The sequence below is a fragment of the Callithrix jacchus genome, chromosome 12 (genome assembly GCF_049354715.1).
Source record: "Callithrix jacchus isolate 240 chromosome 12, calJac240_pri, whole genome shotgun sequence".
Classification (NCBI taxonomy): domain Eukaryota; kingdom Metazoa; phylum Chordata; class Mammalia; order Primates; family Cebidae; genus Callithrix; species Callithrix jacchus.
The window spans coordinates 77952770-77972048 of record NC_133513.1 but is presented as its reverse complement, the minus strand read 5'-3'; the positions used below and the strand labels follow the sequence as shown (position 1 = coordinate 77972048).

The 19279-nt window shown below is 35.4% G+C and overlaps 1 protein-coding gene and 1 long non-coding RNA gene across 8 annotated transcripts in view; one reads left to right on the top strand and one right to left on the bottom strand.

Moving 5' to 3' along the window:
• The window catches only part of PRKG1 (protein kinase cGMP-dependent 1), a 1319131-nt gene that overhangs the window by 1251522 nt on the left and 48330 nt on the right, over positions 1-19279 (top strand). For 5 of the 6 annotated variants that reach the window (XM_002756357.7, XM_017963432.4, XM_035266233.3 and 2 more), the window contains one exon: positions 17521-17617. In XM_002756357.7, the coding sequence (XP_002756403.1) occupies positions 17521-17617 (97 nt within the window). Of the gene's footprint in view, positions 1-17520; positions 18742-19279 lie in introns of those variants that run through there. The other variant, XM_078345954.1, reaches the window with a different exon arrangement.
• Positions 1-19279, bottom strand: part of LOC103796739 (uncharacterized) — a 64187-nt gene that overhangs the window by 25005 nt on the left and 19903 nt on the right. For both annotated transcript variants that reach the window (XR_004731559.3, XR_013524986.1), the window contains one exon: positions 10328-10459. This is a non-coding gene — a long non-coding RNA (uncharacterized LOC103796739). The remainder of the gene's footprint in view (positions 1-10327; positions 10460-19279) is intronic.

The window sequence follows — 19279 nt, the reverse complement described above, 5'->3', positions numbered from 1 at the left end:
TCACAGCTTTCAATGTGCTCTACATTGCTGACAACTTCCAGATTTACATTTCCAGCCTGGATTTGTCTTTTCAACTTTAGACATGTATCAACCTTCTTGAAAAATACACTTGGGCAAATCATTACACGTCACCCTAAAATATCAAAACGGAACTACTTTTTCTCTAAGCCTGTTTCTCTTGGAATTTTCCCTATTTTACTAAAAAGAAATCCATCCTACCCATTCATGAGGCTTTAAATTTCAGAATCATCCTTCTCTCTTTTCTTTCACTCACATCTGTTCTTGGTCCAACAACAAATCACATTAATTCTACCTTAAAAATGTATCCAAATTCAGCCTCAGTCTAGGCCACATATCTTGCCTGGATTATTGCAATGACTTCTGACTTGTCTCCGTATTTCTGCCTTTGTCTTCCTATTGCCCATTTTCAACCTTGCAGCTATTTTAAAATATAAAATTAGAGGACAAAACCAACTGCTCAGAGCCCTCCAAAGGCTCCTTTTTCAGAATAAAAGGCAGATCTTTACAATGGTCTACAAGGCCCCAGATAGTCTGCACCCCTTCTTCCACCTTGCCTCCCACCTCGTTGCTTCCTTCTCTCTTCTGCCTTCACACTGTCCAGCCACTATCACTGTCTTGCAAATTGTAACACATATCAGACAGACATCTGCTCCAGAACAACTGCAGTTTCTGTTTTCTCTACACAGAATACTCCATCCTGAGTTCCCACAGGGCTCACTCCTCCATCTCCTCCTCAGTTGGACCTTCTCTAATATCCCAAAGTAAAACTGCAGCCCTCTGGCTTCTGTTCCCATACTCTCTAGTATCCCTTTCTTTTTTTACTTCTATATTATTGTTTTCTATTTTTCTGTAAGTAATTGAGGTACCAGTGGTATTTGATTACATGAGAAAGTTCTTTAGCGGTGATTTGTGAGATTTTGGTGCATCCATCACTTGAGCAGTATACACTCCACCATATTTACAGTCTTCAATCCCTTGCCCCCGTCCCACTCTTTCCCCCAAGTCCCCAAAGTCCATTGTATCATTCTTATGCCTTTGTGTCCTAATAGCTTATCTCCCACATTTCAGTGAGAACATACAATGTTTGATTTTCCATTCCTGAGTTACTTCACTTAGAATAATAGTCTCCAGTCTCATCCAGGTTACTAAAAATACTGTTAATTCATGCTTTTTATGGCTGCATAGTATTCCATCATATATGTATACCATAGTTTCTTTATCCACTCATTGATTGATGGGCATTTGGGGTGGTTCCATGATTTTGCAATTTTGAATTGTGCTGCTATAAACATCTGGGTGTAACTTTTTCAAATAATGACTTCTTTTCCTCTGGGTAGATACCCAGTAGTGGGATTGCTGTATCAAATGGTAGTTCTACTTTTAGTTCTTTAAGGAATCTCCACACTGTTTTCCATAGTGGCTGTACTAGTTTACATTCCCACCAATGGTGTAGAAGTATTCCCTGTTCACCACATCCACGCCAACATCTACTGTTTTTTTATTTATTTTTTATTATGGCCATTCTTGCAGGAGTAAGGTGGTATTGCATTGTGGTTTTGATTTGCATTTCCCTAATCTTTAGTGATGTTGAGCATGTTTTCATATGTTTGTTGCCCATTTGTATATTTCTTTTGAGTATTACGTATTCATGTCCTTAGCTCACTTTTTGATGGGATTGTTTGTTTTTCTTTTCCCTACTGGTTGAGTTTGTTGTTGATTCTAGATATCAATCCTTTGTCAGATATATAAATTTTGAAGATGTTCTCCCACTCTGTGAGTTGTCTGTTTATTCTTCTGACTGCTCCTTTTGCTGTGCAAAAGCTCTTTAGTTTAATTAGGTCCCAGCTATTTATATTTGGTTTTATTGCATTTGCTTTTGAGTTGCTGGTCATGAAATCCTTGCCTAAGCTAATGTTTACGAGGATTTTTCCAATGTTGTCTTCTAGAATTTTAATAGTTTCAGGTCTTAGGTCTAAGTCCTTAATCCACCTTGAGTTTATTTTTTTATGAAGTGAGAGATGAGGATCTAGTTTCATTCTCCTACATGTGGACAGTCAATTATGCCAGCACCATTTTTTGAAAAGGGTGTTCTTTCCCTACTTTATGTTGTTGTTTGCTTTGTTGAAGATCAGTTGAATGTAAGTATTTGGGTTTATTTCTGGTTCTCTCTTCTGTTCCATTGGTCTATTTGCCTTTTTTTGTGCCAGTTCCACACTGTTTTAGTGACTATGGCCTTATAATATAGTTTGAAATCAGGCCTAGTACCCCTTTCTTGCCCAGTTTTTCTCCACAGCACTTACTGCGTTTAACATGCTGTATTTAGTTTGTTTCTTTGTTTCCTTCACCAGCATGTAAGTCATGAGGTTGATTTTGTTTTTTTGGTCTGTTTTGTCTACTGTTCCATCCTCAGCCAGCATCTACAACAGTGCCTGACATAAGCATATTTTTACTGGTAATTTGCTAAAGGTAGTTTGTGATATCAAAAAACTGCCTGATTCTGCTGAAAACATAGACAATTTGAATACTGTTTTGATTATGATACTGAAATTACTTAAAATGTTCAAAATAATTTCAAGGGTTTATATTTTACCTTGTCTTAGTTAAAGTTATTTACCACAGACTATCAGTGCCTATTAGCATAACTGACTTGCATGATTTACCAGTCTCAAGAGAGTTAATTAGAATGGTAAACACTGAAAAGATTACAGAATTTCCCTAGAATCATAGTTTGTCCCTCACAGCAGGATTATTCTGTTATTAAGCTGAGGATAATTGCTGTCACCCTTAGCCGCTTGATTTTTATTATAAAATATGCAGAGCAAAGGTGATGTTTTACCAACATTGAAAATATACTTTGTTGTTTTAGTCAATTAAAATCTTATTTCCATGCTGAAAAATAATGACTGAAAAATGTGTGTCATAACCAGTCACAGAATAGGTCAAACCTGCCCCCAGCATCCTCAGGGGTGTGAGTCATTTGCAGAGATGGCTGAGCTCCTGATCATAAGATCCACAGTGAATGTCATTTTCATTTCACAGAGACTCCAGAGCAGGAAAAATCTTTGCACTCCTTCAGGACTATTAGGTATCTTGTATATATCACAAAGGAACAGGTCAAAATCCATGGAGAAAAAAATATTAAAAACTTTTATGAATAGGGTCAACATGTCAGTCATAATCACCAAAGGAACCTAAGATTTATTCCTGAATTCCGTTGAAAATGTGCAGACGCTATTAAATGTCAGTAGATTCCATTCAACATTACAATGAAATAGGCTAACAGAAAATCCTAAATTGCAAGAGATCTCATATTATGTAAAAGACTCGTGTTAATTAGTGGAGTAAAAATATAATTGGAGAGTTTTAACATCTGGTCCTTGAAGCAGTTCAACAGGATTGAGGTGTTGTTTTTATGTATTTTAGTTAATGAATTATCATAATCAAAGCAAGAAACTATATGAAAGCAGCATGAAGGTAGAAGCTGTGTCCAAACTCCCATCACATTGTTTTTAAGGTTGTTAGTCTATGGAAAAATGAGGAAATTTTGCTTACCTGATAGTGGCACCATCTAAGATTATTTTTTTCTTGAGGTGATGCATTTCATAATGTGCTATTTTATTACGGAGAATAAAATACAGTTGATCCTCTGTATCCTTGGGTTCCACATCAGAGGATTCGACCAACCACAAATAAAAAATATTACAAAAAGTTGCATTTGTGCTGAACATTCACATACTTTTTTTCCTGGTCATTATTCCTTAAACAACACAGTGTAACAACTATTTACACTGTAAATAAAGAATTTACATTGTATTAGTTATTATAAGAAATCTAGAGATGATTTAAAGTGTATGGCAGGTTATGCTCAAGTTATATGCAGATACTACACCATTTTACATCAGGGAATTTAGCATCTGCGGATTTTGGTTTCCACAGTAGATCCTGGAACTGATCCCTCATATATACTGAGGGATGACTATATGTTCTATTTGGAAATGAGAACCTACTACATTTAGTAAATATAAAGACATGAATAATAGAAACATCTTTCATAAGCAGCACAAAAACTATAGCATAGCATTACAATGAAAGCTTAACAACAAAAACACAGAAGTTTACATTTTCTGCTTCTGAGTAAAGTAGCACTGCATATGTGCCCAGTTATATTATTATTGTTTTTCTATGAGTAATGAGTGAGAAATCGTTTTGTAAGCAATGAAATCATTTCAATGTTACTTCCTTTTTTATTTATTATATTTTAAGTTCTAGGGTACATATGCAGAATATGCAGCTTTGTTACGTAGGTATACAGGTGCCAGGGTGGTTTCCTGCATCCATTACCTCACCATCTACATTAGGTATTTCTCCTAAAGCTATCCCTCCCTAATCCACTCACCCCCTGCTATCCCTTCACTATGCCCCACCCCCTGACAGGTCCCAATGTGTGATGTTCCCCTCCCTGTGTCCATGTGTACTCATTGTTCAACACCCACTTATGTGTGAGAACATGCAGCATTTAGTTTTCTTTTCTTGTGTCAGTTTCTGAGAATGATGGTTTCCACCTTCATCCATGTCCACACAAAGGACATGAATTCATCCTTTTTATGGCTGCATAGTATTCCATGGCATATATGTGCCAGATTTTCTTAACTTTGTGTTTCTAATTTCAGATCTCCTTCCCTTTCCAGAGGAAGTTAGTGATGCCATAGTGTTAATGTCTGTTTTACAGCAAAACTTGAATGTTCACTTATGTTAGAAAATCTAAAACAGGTGATATATAATTTCTCATGATTTGGAATTTTTTAAAGCCAAGTAAATTTGAAGTTCAAATGTGGGTAGGGGAAGGGGAAGTCAGAAGATGGGTAACATTTTCTTGAATAAAAAGAAAATCTTTCATTGTAATGCAATTGTCTGTGCAGGTATTGCTCTCAACTGCATCATTGCCATAACCAATAGCCTCATTTTCATTAACTTGGCTTAAAATCCAAAAATATTCTGATATGGATTTTTAATAGAAAGTAAAAAAGAAAAGTGAAATGAAGAGGTAGTAGCTAATCCAGGGATTTAAGCCACTGCATTGCTGATCTCAAAAGGAATCTGCTCTGGAAGGAGGAGATCTGTACTAGAGGAGAGGGGGTTCTTATTCTTAAACTCTTAGAGAAAATCTTTTCCATTCATCCCTACTAGTTAAACTGATTAAATTTAGCCTGAGAATAAGAGGCTTATATTATAAGTTCTTCACAGTGATTCTTAATGCTCTTCTATGTGTTTCTTGTTTCATTTGTACCTAAGCAAACATCTGTTCCGAGATTATATGGAAGGATATGGCACAGTGCTGGTCACATGGGTAGCTGCTCAGTTTTAATGTAGCACATGGACCTGTAATAATAATAGCAATAGTATTATACACACATTGCGAATGCTTTTTCTGACATGTCTTAGCTTGTTCTTGTGTGCCCATGTCTAGAGTACTGAAGATGCAAGTCAGAATCTGTGCAACACAGACCAGGCTCTTCAGGTCAGCATCAGTGGGTGGAAATGGGTGGTTGATAATGTTGGCTGGAATAGATAGCAATGAAACATCTGCACTAAGTGAATTCCAGTGGTTTATCATGTCAGTTTCATCTCAGAAACATTAGCCTTTTTATGAGTTTTTATTCCACTGACATACATATCCCCAAGTGATATTAATTGCATGTTAACAGCATAGCTAATAAACTCTTATGACATGATGAAATGTTGCAAATATGCTTTGATGGAGCCTACAGCCTAAAAATTTAGATATTCCATATACTATTTTTTCAGTTATCATTTGTCATTAATAGTGGTAAAGAAGGAATTTGCTCTTTTCTATTTATTTTATTTTCAAAATTTACCTCTGAGAATGTCCCCTAATAAACATTTCTCAAAGGAGTAAAGACATTATGAAAGGCCTTTTTACCAAAAGAGTATTTATAATGATTTGCCAAAGGTAAGAAAATAGAAAATCTGAGATTTAGCTTTCCCCTTCTGAAAGGTACACTTAGAAATTTCTGATCAGCATGAGATACCCATAGCTTTTACCTGCATGTTACTGAAGAAACCATCATGGTGGCTTTAAGGAAGTGAGTCATATTTAGTAAGCCCCAGGAAAATAGGAGAGGGGTCTAGCTACAGGAAGGGGTCTCTGAGTGGCTTCTTGGCAACTGATTTTGACATCAGTTCAGCCAAGAGAGGACATCTCAAGACCTTTTGTGAATGCCTCTCAAGAATCTGTTTCAGGCATGTCCAGCCTTTGGATTACAGTGCTTCTTGCCTGATTCTTTATCTATTGCCTGACTGTGGCTAAGAGCATGGTAATGTACCGTCTGTCTCCAACAAACTCAAGGAACAGTTGAAGGTAAGGATCTTGTGCTGAAGCAACATGAGAACTTTATGCTTTTCTTTAGTCCATGTGATGGCTCATAAATTCCATATTTCCTGAGAGTACAGTAGAATTGTGAAAAGTATATTAAATTTAAATTTTAAAAAGGGAGACTTCACCTACCCTTCTTTTAATTGAGGGTTTAGAATAAACTGTAGAAATTCCACTTCTCATTCATTACATATTCCATCATTTTTAGTCTGATCCATTTATTTGCTAGTACCTGATTATAGGTAAGATGGTTCAGAAATTAAATGCGAAAAAAAAGCATAAATTGCAATATACAGCAAAGTACAAAGAGTTAACAAAGTTTACCAGGGCCAACATAAAACCACCAATTAAAATATTTAGAATAAAGAAACTGAATATTAGGGAAAGGGACAACCCCCAACGTTATGGCATGTTTGGATATTCATATTTGCCTACGTTAACATTATATAGTAACACCTAATTTATCTCTAGTTTGTTTGCCAAGCAACTCTCATACCTAGATCCCAGCCAAGGGGTGAGGGAAGTGGAAACTTAGATCAGCCAAAAATTCATGGACAGAAAATCAGGCAATTAGTATTAACAAAACAGTACATGGCACTAGCAAAAACTCCATGAAAAGTAATGATCATCTTTGATTATTATTGTTAATGATTGCTTACATGGTTTCACATGCATTGTCTCTTTTAATAATATTTATGATAATCAAATGAAGTTGGTTTGTTGATCATACCCATTAAACTGTTGAAGAAAACGGAGGTAAATGAATTAGGTAGCTTGTTTAGGTGGCTAGTGAGTAATGGAATTGGGATTTGTCCAAAGCAGACTGGCTGCAGAGGTTATGCTTCAGTTGTTGTGTATTGCTGCCTTCTTTATGCACCATCATGCCAGGTGCTCATCACTTGTATGGATGTATTATAGGGAAAATTCTCACAAAATTGGCTATCTGCTTTATAGCTTAAAAAAAACAAGCATATTTTGGGGAGATATGGGAGATAAGACAAGTTCCTTGATTCTACCAAAAAATAATATTTAAAGTCTGATCAACTAATAATGCATACTATAGAAGTTTTATTGGAGTCATCTTAAATAGAGGCAATATCACAGTGACTGTTTATTCAAATATTGACCAGGCATCATTCTCTGAATGTTCTGCAGCATAGATTATTCCTTAGTTGGTCGGAAGAAAACAACTATCCTAGAAATACTGATTATCAATTTTTTTTAATGGGGCAAGAGAAATCTATTTGTTCTTTAGAAGGGAAAAGCTTCAGTAACTTGAATTATGTGCTTCTTCATGGAGCACCCCATTTTTTATGGTATTAGGGAATTAGGTGTTACTATTAAAGGGATATTTATATTTTGTCTGGGCATGGTGGCTCACACTTATAATCTCAGCACTTTGAGATGCTAAGGCAGGAAGATCATTTGAGCCCAGGAGTTCGAAATTAACCTAGGCAACATAAGGAAACCTGACCTCTACAAAAAATTCAAATAATTTTAGCCAGGCATGGTGGAGTGTGCCTGTGTTCCCAGTTACTCAGGAGGCTGAGGTGGGAGAATTGCTTGAGCCCAGGAGATCAAGGACACAGTGAGTCATGATTGCACCAGCATACTTCAGCCTGAGCAATAGGGCTGGGTCTTATCTCAAAATGAGGAAAGAAGGAAGGGGAAGGGGAAAGGAAAGGAGAAGGGGGAGGAAAGGAGGGGGGGAAGGGAGAAAGGAGAGGAAAGGCGAGGAGAGGAGAGGAGGGAAGAGAAGAGAAGAGAAGGAAAGAAGGAAAGAAATATTTACATTTTATCAATACATTTAAAAGATTCTGGATCTAGAAAGTATCCCACTTAGCTTATTTTCCCTAATGCTTAGGGCTTAAATTAAGAGTCTTTTGCTAATTAGCAAACTTTTGATTCACTGTTACACTAGGTAACAAATTTCATTCCTTATATTATCTAGGAAAGGTCTTATCTCTGAACAAATACTCTAAACTGTTGTATTTAAGAATAGACAGCAATACAACACCACATCCTGTATTCAAGTGTATTTTCTAAACCCACATAATGTATGTGAGCATCCTGAAACCTAAAATTGCAGTGATTCCTATTGCTGCTCATTTTTGTTTACGTCTTTGTTTCCTAATCAGCAAGTAACACTCTAGAAATTAATAATAACGTTTATGAACTATTTCAAGTCCTCTTACTTGAAAACAGATGTAAACCATTCCTAGCTTCATGCACAGGATGGAACAAAATGTAGGGAGATAAAGATTAACAGTGCAAGCCAAATAACTCAATTGTATCAGGGCCATTTTGTTTTCTTTGCTGATACTTTGATTCTTCAGACTTTAGCAAGAAAACCTGTAAGAATGTTGTTTCTACACTCTGGAAGGCCAAGACCAGCAGATCACCTGAGGTCAGTGTTCAAGACCAGCCTGGCCAACATGGTGAAAACCCATCTCTACTAAAAATACAAAAATTAGCCAGGCATGGTGGCAGGTGCCTGTAGTCCCAGCTACCTGGGAGGCTAAGGCAGGAGAATTGCTCAAAGCCAAGATTACACCATTGTACTCCAGCCTGGGCAACAGAGTGATACTCCATCTCAAAAAAAAAAAAAAAAAAAAAAGAACGTTGTTTCTAAAACAATTATCAATATAGCAGTGGAAATTTTGGTTCCAGAATGTCAGTGTATCTTTTTTATAGAAAGCAAAACTCCACAGATAATATTCTGTTTTGTATTATGTATCTTAAGTGGTATTTTTGTACAAATAGTATATGCTGTGGTACAATTTCTTTACTACCAGAATATCCTTGATAGTTCAGTAAAAATAGAACAATTACTGCTAAAGACAGATTCTCTCAATTTCCAATTGTTTGCCCCATATTTCATTTTTTTTATATATTTACATTGAGTTTCATGTTTTATTTTTCCTGTGAGTAGCCAAATGTCACGAATACTACAGAAATGAAAAAACCATGTGAGTCCTTCTGCTTCCATTCAGGAGGGACAGCCCCTCCCCATGGCTTCACACACTAAGTCCCTGGACTTCCTCCTAGCATCCTTCTCTGGACACCTGCTCCAAATGCCAACACTCAGGACAAGTTTCTAAGGCTTCCACCTTCAGCAATTTCCTGTTATGATGAAGCCAAAGGAAGGTTTTCTGTCCTTGTGCATCTGCAAGTACTACTATGTCTGTTTATAACTGCAAAGTTAAAGGATGGTAAATCAGACCCAGAATCCAGGCAGATACTGTCTGTTCTTTGAAAACATTAAGTTAAGCCTGGGAAAGAGAGGCCACAAGTCAAGGTAGTGTTCTTATCACTTTATTGTCAAATAGAATTGTCTTCTATTGTCAAATAGAAGATCATTCTTCTATTGTCAAAAAGACTTGCAAAACCCAATTAATTCACTTAGACCATGTGCATTTGGTAGTTATTAACTCTTGAGAGAAAATTTAATAGGTGAGGAAGAGGGAACCAGAAGACAAAAGGAGAGTGAGAATAGCAGGTGGCCAAATTTTCAACTCTGTCTCTGAAAACTATGTGGGAAAAAGGAAGTCAAATAGACCTTCTACTCCCAGTTCAATGTTTTGACAGATCCCTTTGGTTAAGATTATAATTAAGACTAATTTTATGATTTAAGATTAAATGTTTCCATCTTCCTTTCAATATTTTAACCTCCATATAACACATGACCTGAAAGAAACAAAGCAAAGACTCTTCTTAGTCTTTGGATAGAAAAAGAATGTTTATATTTGAAGGCAAACTTGGGCTATCTTTCATTATTCCTTTTTTTTTTTTTTTAAATGAAGGCTATGGAAAAGATGTCCTCATGGAAATTGCAATGAGAGCTCTGTAGTAATGTGTAATTTTTCCAGGGTGGCATGAAGCAATAATAGCATGAGGTTGAGGGATATTTACCTATAGGCCTGAGTTGTTGCAGCAGTGAAGGCAGGAGTAGTCATTTTCATTTATCTTCTTTCTCATTAAGCCTCACCTCCCTGGCCCTGGGTAGCCATGCCATAATAGTCACCAACTCTGGACAACCCTGGTCTACAATAAAAAGCAAATAACTCAGGACCGAGGTTCAGAGAGACACAGAAGAATAAAATGATGAAATTAGCTTGCACTGAGATGAGAGAGAACTTCCTTAGACCCCAGCTTCTAATGGCTGTGCATTTATATGAAGGAAATACCTATTCTGGCGTGAGTAATGTTGAAAACTTCATGCATTTTTGTTTGAATACACATATGAAATTATATTCTGTAAAGCAAAACAGAATCATCACTAAATAACTTAATAAATGAGCTTTTTATTATGGCCAATGATTCTGTTAAAGTAACATATACCAAAAGGGAAAAAAACCTTCAATTCTTTTCTTGCCAGTTCTTTATTCATGGACCTTTTTTTAGAAAAAGAAAAATTTGGCCAGGCAAGGTATCTCACGCCTGTAATCCCAACACTTTGGGAGGCCAAGGTGGGTGGATCACTGGAGGTCAGGAGTTTGAGACCATCCTGGCCAACATGGTGAAACCCTGTCTCTACAACAATACAAAAATTAGCTAGGTGTGGTGGCATGCGCCTGTAGTCTCAGCTACTCAGGAGGCTGAGGCCGGAAAATCACTTGAACCCAGGAGGTTGAAGTTGCAGTGAGTCGAGATCTTGCCACTGCATTCCAGCCTGGGTGACAGAGGGAGACTCAGTGTCAAAAAAGCAAAGCAAAGAAAAATGTCTCTCAAACTGTGTAAAAAAAATTCAAAATTAATCATTTAAAATGAATATTTGCCAATCCATTAATACAATGGGTAGCATATTCTCACTCATCTTTTACAAATGCTGCTCTGATATTTGAAGTTTTGAAATACCTCTTGAGTACCAGTGGACTTTCCTTTTTGGCCTTTAATTTTACTGGAACACACATAGGCAGGAACCACATTGTAGGCAAGAACACGTAAGTGCTTTGCTACAAGGAGGCCAAAATTGTTCTAGACTGAAATGTGTTGTAAAAGAACATATTGCTCAACCATATTTTATAACTTTTATATTTGTTTTGGATTGTCAAATATAAGGACATTATAAAAACTGCAGATAGAATCAGATTATGTAAAAATTATAACAGACTAGAAGTCAGAATGGCAGTCTTCTATGCCTAGTTCTTTGTGATCTTAGCTAAAGTCACTTATCATCTCCAGTTTAATTCCTTTATTAAAAAAAAGAAATCTGGAGGTTGGGCTAGATGAGCTTCACTCGTATTAATCCAAATCTTGAAGTATGTTGGTATTTTAAGATTTGGAGATAAAAATATCTTTAAAATTGTGACTCTCTGCTATCACATTTAAAAGGAAATTTATTTATTTGGAATAAGTGTAAACATGCTATCATGTAAAACATGCCCAAAGTCCTAATTTTTTCCAGTGTTTAATTATTGAAACCAATCACTTATCAGCAACTGGTTTACCCAGGTACAAAATAGAAGTAAAAATATTTGTTAACTCATCATCACAAAGAATCAGCCAGGACAAATTAGAGAGATTTTAAAGTCCTTGGAAGAAAGGATGCTTTCTAAATGCAGAATATTTGCATTACTATCATTCTTATTATGCAGCAGATACACAAAATGCAATTTTCCTATATATTCCTGTTGGCTGTATCACCTCCAAAAAATGCATTTGAAAAATGAGTGGAGCTATTTCATGACTAGAGTGCTCAAAAGAAAAAGTCTGTATTTCTGAAGCCACAGTTTTGGAAATAACAGGAACAAAGGAATGTTCTCCCAAATTCCCTGAAGAAGAGATCATAGTTCCCAGAGTAAATTGATACAATGAAATACTTTAGATTCATTAAATTACTTTAAAACTTTTTAGTTCTTTAATTTTTTAATTCTTTAAACTTTTTAGTTCTTTATTCCTCCCACCGCTAAAAGTATAGTGATTACACCTAGATGCTGTACAAGTAGAAATTGTCCCTTTTTGCTTAGAATTTTAGAAGTTTTCTTCTTTAAAGATATTTTTTTAAACCTTATAGTAATAGGTACTTTCGAATTTTTTTTTTATTTTGAAAACATGATTTAGCAGAAAATAACTTCCCATACAAGCAAACTCTAAGATAGTTCTTTTTGTTTTCCAATGAAGTCAGATTCTGCAAAGTTTAGTTGTCAATAAGACTCTTTATATAGCAATTAATAAGAATGAGTGATGACTTGATTATAGAGTCTACTTATTTTTATTTTAGTGTCTAAGCTTATTTAATTTCAAGCATTTGAAAATTGAGGGAATGAGGACATGTATGTCCTAACACTTTCCACATACACAAAGTTAAAGTTGCACAATGAGGCAATAGACCCTGTAGTTTCAGCCAAAATCTTATCTTCCTTTTTAAACATGAAAATATGTTTCATTGGTCCAGTTTTCAATGCTACTTTCTTTTTATATAGGTATATTTCTGACTGAATTTTTATTTACTTCTGCAGACTTACAAATTAGTTCATATACTTAAGATTTATTAAATCAAGAATAATTATCACATAAAATCCAAATTAAGTGCTTATTCAGTGCCTGGCCAGCATTATATCTTGGATGTATCATAGACCAGGCCTGTATATTTTGGGCTTAAGGCTCACTTTCTCAATATTCTTACTCCCTTTTTAACTATTTCTGTAGATTATTATTTATAGATTACAGCACTCTTTGGTTACCTAAAAAGGGAAAGAGGATTTCTGGGCATGTATCTGAACATTTAAGTAAGCTGAGATTCTGACTTGCTTTATCTACTACATTTATACTTATTACATAAGCATGTATTTAACATTATTCCCAGAAAGGCCAAGACATTGAAGAAATCAGGAGTTGGAAGAACAAAGTCACTAGCAGAACCAGGAAGATAAGTCATAAGCTTTTATCTGTAAGTCGAGATACTCTCTTGTAGCATTTTAAAATCCAGAGTAGACATTAATGGTCCTTTGAATCTCATCTTACCTACTACAGTTATGGAATAAGAAATAAACTCATTCATACATGAGAGTCCATGTTTATTTACAAAAACATTTTATTTTCATAATTTTCCCTAAGAATTGATCAATCTAAACTCAACAGGAAATGAAAGTATACCCAAGAGTAGATGAGTCCAGGCAAAGCCAGGCTAACTGTTGGCTGTTTTGCATGTGGATTAGTAGATGTCAACACCTTATTTGTTTTTGTTGTTGTTGTTGTTGTTTGGAGGCACTTACAGTAGACTTCTGTAGCCCATTTGGATTATGGATGAGCTGAGCTAAAGCTAAGAGGGCTACATTTGCCTTTTGTTCTATTGGCTCTGAATTACCCATCTGGAGCTATAATTTTGTTCCTTTTGATGTGGCTTTTACTTTTAAACGGTACACAATATAGTATGCTTTGTAAAATAATGCTGAGTTATTTCCGTTATTGGAACAGCAAGGTGAAAATAAAATTTAAATTTCACAAATTTTGTCCTGGGTTGTAACACTCTATTTGGTTTCTAATACATAGGGAGAGATATTTAGTTTTTAATAATAATGGTCAACATAAGGTGTAGCATCCAATTCTGTTAACTTAAAAAAATGACAGAATTGAGTCATGGGTATTATGTCAACAATGGAAAAAAATTGTGGTGAATGGTAAGGGACACTTGATTATTACTCCTTGGTTTTGTGGAGACTGGTAATATTAGAAGAAATGGAAATATAATAACTAATGACTATTTTCTATTTTGCAAAGAAATGTGCATGTGATACTGTGCACATAGTGGTTTTAGAAAGAGAGATGAGGGAGGGGAGGAAGAGATTGAGATTATTCTATGATTGTTTCCTGTTTCTAAATATGCCTATGTGTGTTGATCTCATTTTTATACCTGCGACTTTACATTTTTATTGTTTTTGGCACCTCCTTTGGTGTATATACAGAAATGAAAAGGTGAAAATCAAGGAAACTTTGTTGCTCCTTAGTTCTTAAAAGTTCAATATTTCATGATTTAAAGAGTCCCCTTTAAGAATTAGCAATTGTCTGTGGTTTCTAATCACCATAGCCCCAGGTGAATCTCTTCATTATCAGATATGTTTGAGAAGTGATGTACTACCCCTGCCATCTTGATGCAACACACTTACTATCTTTTTGTATAGTTATACTGAGTGTTGCTAACCTATTTTAGGGCTCTATAAGCTCCCTATAGGTGTAAGAACAACAGATATGTCAGTGTTTGCACTTTTCTAGGAAGAGGATCCACAGCTTTCACCCTATACTAAAATAATAATAATTAAAAATAATAATTTTTTTAAAAGTAATTGTCTCAAACTAATAAAGAATGATTAGAAAATATACTATATACTGTTTCATATTTTAAGCAACCAAACATCAGGAACTGCATTTCTGACTAAAATGTATTTCTGCTAGCTGTCCTGTAAATACTGTTACACAAATGGATTTTAGAATTGCATGAAGCTGGGCTTAATTTCTCAGACCCAGGATCCCATAATAATAAGTTAGATAGAAACTTGGGTTGCACATTTATCTCTTCAAGCAAAAGAAAGTTGTTTAATAAAATAACAGTAAATGACTGTTACTTAACCATTTACTTAACCATTTATTTAGCTGTCTTCCCCACCTAAACTTTTATCGATTCTAAAAAAGACAGAACATAATTGGTTCAAATTCTCTTCAAATAATTCCCTAGTAAAGAAAAATAATGCAAATGTCCCTCCCAGTTATGATAAGAAACAGCTAAATACTTGAAAAATCTAAATTATCTGTAGCTTAGCCTCTTTATAAAGGTTCATTATGCAGTGATTTTCATGTTAAAACAACTATTAATTCAAAAGTGAAAGTCTGTGCAGTCTTGTGAAGATGTGACTATTGTCTCTAAAAATAATCCAATAAGAAAAATAAATGCATATAAAATATTAAGCAAACTAGCATTTTTTGAGTGGAAAAGAGAGACAGCTATGGTTACATTGCTATATTATTTGACTTTCCCCCAAATCAGGATCTGAAACAAATACAAACAGAATTGAGGATAAAGAGGACAATTATTCAAAGATCCCTTCAAAACAATTTTGGGGTGCCTTCAAGGATTACAAATAATGATACCATACTTTGAATAAATGAAATGGTATCAAAATAGTCTGAAAGAGATCACCCTGTTTGTTAGCTGGGCTTAGTGGCACAAGCATGTAATATCAGCTACTTGGGAGGCTGAGGCACGAGAATAGCTTGGACCTGGGAGGTGGAGATTGCAGTGAGCCAAGATTGCATTGCACTACTGTACTCAATGGGTGCAGTGAGCCAAGATTGCATTGCACTACTGTACTCAATGGGTGCAGTGAGCCAAGATTGCATTGCACCACTGCCTCAGCCTGGGTGATACAGCAAGACTCTGTCTCAAAAAAAAAAAAAAAAGTTCACCCTTTTTGCACCAGAGATTTCTAAATCCAATGAACACATGGATTATTATTCAACAACGATCTCATTAAAGATTTAAGGCAGGAAATGCTTGACCACATACAAATAGTCAGAGGGTCTGTCTGATCTCAACAGATGTCTTTCTTCAGCACCTGTTGAAGTCAACTCTGCCACTAGTCCTTTCAATGGGATGGAGTTTTAATTTTCCAAAAGTAGCAAGCCAGCTGGAATGCTAGAAATGCACATTTGCTGCTTATGTTCCATTCTAGTAAACCATCTCCTGGATCACTATGTTAATCTCTTGAGTGTGTAGTTAATGACAGAAGTCTACAAATACCATTAGGATGCACTAGCCTCCTTTTTTATAAAGGTTTTTCGGAGGGAGTTGATTTCACATAATCAGCCAATAATGGAAAACAATGTTGTTTTTACCCTCTGAGAAGCCTGTCAACAATTGACTTGTTAAAAAACTAGAAACATGGTTGTAAATTGAAGAATGCGGAAAGCTCACCTAGAAAGCTGTTTCACAACAGGCTCTCCGCTTTCTCCCCCAAGTGAAGAGTCTAAATTTGTGTTTGATTTTAATGGAATTAGCTAAGATGTTATACAGCTTCATGTTAAACATACCCATGGCTGATTCTATGCAAAAGCAGTCATAAGCAGGCTGTGTTAGTATCATTACCTCAAGTGCATTCATCATTTCTATCTATAGTATATACCGAATCAGGTGTTGCTGGGATGTAAGTCATAGGTTATGCATAGCTAGTCAAATACTTTATTTTTGAAACAGCTGAATTACTCCCTGACCTGACATGAGTGAGTGGGCAGATCATCTTCATCTTTATGCCTTCCTGTCCTTTCTAAAAATAGCAGGGACTTTGACAAGGATGTATTTTAAGCAGCTCATATTCACTTGTCTCATTAGGAGAAGCTTATTTCAGCCACTTGCATATGTGAGGTTTGCATCTGTGCATAGTTAGACTTTTGGAATAGCAGTCTATGCTTCTCCACACCACTCATATAAGAAACTTGCAAACATAGACACTGAGACTGCTAGCTGAGAGTTTTGGCTACAAGTCAGTGGGTAAACAAAAATGAAGGAAAGACACTTTTTAGGAATGTGACTATGCTTCCGAAATCATCCATTTCGGACATTTGTACATCAGTTCTCAGCGTCTCGGATCTGTTTTCATAAAACCTGGCTGTGATTTCGCTCCGGAGACCTCCGTGATCTTGCTGCTTTTAATAAATATTTATAGGAGGCGCTCCCAGCCTGTGGATAAGGGAAACTAATGAGAAACTGCCATCCAAAATCTGAACGGCAAAAACAAAACCAAGCAAAACCAAAAAATCTAAAACAAAACCAAAAAAGAGCAACTCAAACAATTGGTGTTCACAAGAAGACGCGTAGAAAAAGACCACCATGTAATTTTGATTTGATCACTGGATTTATCAGTCACTTGACTGGCATGCAGAGGGCACTTTTTATTTTTCTACAGTGCTTTGAAAAACAAGTGCAAATTTATGTTGTTCTGCACAACTGGGACCAAAAAATTATGAGTGTGAAAAAACACAAACTCTAAAAGCAAGATGGAATGTAAGCAGGTAAACCCTGTTTCACAGTCATGTCATTCTGGTACAGATGTACGCAGTACTCGTGTTTGCACATCTAAGAAATTTCCATTTTTTCACATCAAAAAATCCAGATATGAAGCTGAAGCTGCTTTCTTCGCCAACCTGAAGCTGTCTGATTTCAACATCATTGATACCCTTGGAGTTGGAGGTTTCGGACGAGTAGAACTGGTAGGTGATTGTTCTTTAAATGCTTTTGATCACCTCTGCTTCCTTTTTAAGTTTTTGCCCTAGATTAAGATTTCTTTCTTTTCTCTTTTTTTCTCTGTTATCATTAATTACCATTGTTCCTAAATCAGTACCAGATACACTCAGACAGCCATGTCAAAATTTGCAACAAAGTGGGCTAAATTATGGAGTCAGTAGACTAAAAATTAAATAAATAACACATTGTTTTTTAGAAAACCTCTTCATATTAAGTGTAAGGTAAACATATTTACTTAAAGAAGAGTCAGCTACATTATGGAGTCAATAAACTAAAAATAACACATTGCTTTTTAGAAAACCTCATCATATTAAGTATAAGGCAAACACACTTACTTAAAGAAGAGTCATTAAGTGCTTTTACCCAGCTAATTTTCTATAATCTTTATTTTCTTAGTTCTGAATGGTGCCTATTAACAATTATGTACCCTAAAAACAATTACAATAATTTAAATGTAAATTTAAATACATGTAAAGGGAAATAGAAAATGTATATATGAAGTAAATGGTGTTAGAGTAGTGATTCTGTGATTCTATAGTTGCAAATACCTATTTACAGTGTACAGTTTGAATATTTTATTTAGTTTATTTCACATACATAGTATGTATGTATATGAATACACATACACGTATATACATACAGCTTTATAGTCATGAAGATGATGAAGACATTTTAAGTTCATACATTAAACACATTGCAAGAATGTGGTATAAATAACATGAAAACATACTCTGTTTTGCATTTGTCTGAAATATAAATTAAAAAACTGACATATTGTCACAATAATTAGAAAAAAATGTATTCTTATGACTGAGTAGCTACATTTCAAGACTGTGAAACCCTAATTGAGAATGTAGATTGATTTCCACCTCTCTGCTGAACATGGAGGAGTCCCTGATATCAGACACCAGTACAGTATGTGAGGAACTCCCTGAGACTGTGTACAGTGTAGTAAACAGTTACCGTTGCCATCAGGGGTCAGGAGAAATCCCCTTCCTTAAAAGTACACTGACCATTGACCCAGCACTATTTTTATGTTTGTCTATTTGTATTGCAGTTAGAATTTCTGACTTGAACAGGAAGAAAGATGGTATGTACTTAAATATTAGACAAGAAGGTTTTAGAGTCATAAGTCTCACTGAATTAGCATTATGCTTCCCTTAATACTGGTTGGGGATACCATTGCCTGCCTTTGACGATAAAAGAATTTTCAGTTCTGGGAGGAAAAATACAAGGAAGGTTCTGAACAGACAACCTCTTGCTTTTCTGAACCCTGCCAATTAATGTAGCCATGGATTTATTTTTTAAGAACTTTGGTTTTGTGGCAAATTATAATTGTCTGTATAGCTACTAAAGATACATTAACATTATACATGAACTACATATACATGTAATCTCAATCCTGAGAGAAATACCAGATAGTCTACCTAGTTTTCCTCTCACAGATATTATATTTTACTCTTTTAGACCAATGGTTATAGACTAATGAAAACCATAGCCCTAAGAATTAATTCAGGTTGGAAATACAGTCAACTTTGCAAACACTTTAGATGTCATTAATGAATGAAAAATTCATAATGGATCATTGGGTACAACTTATACATCGGAGGAAGGGGCACAGGTACGTA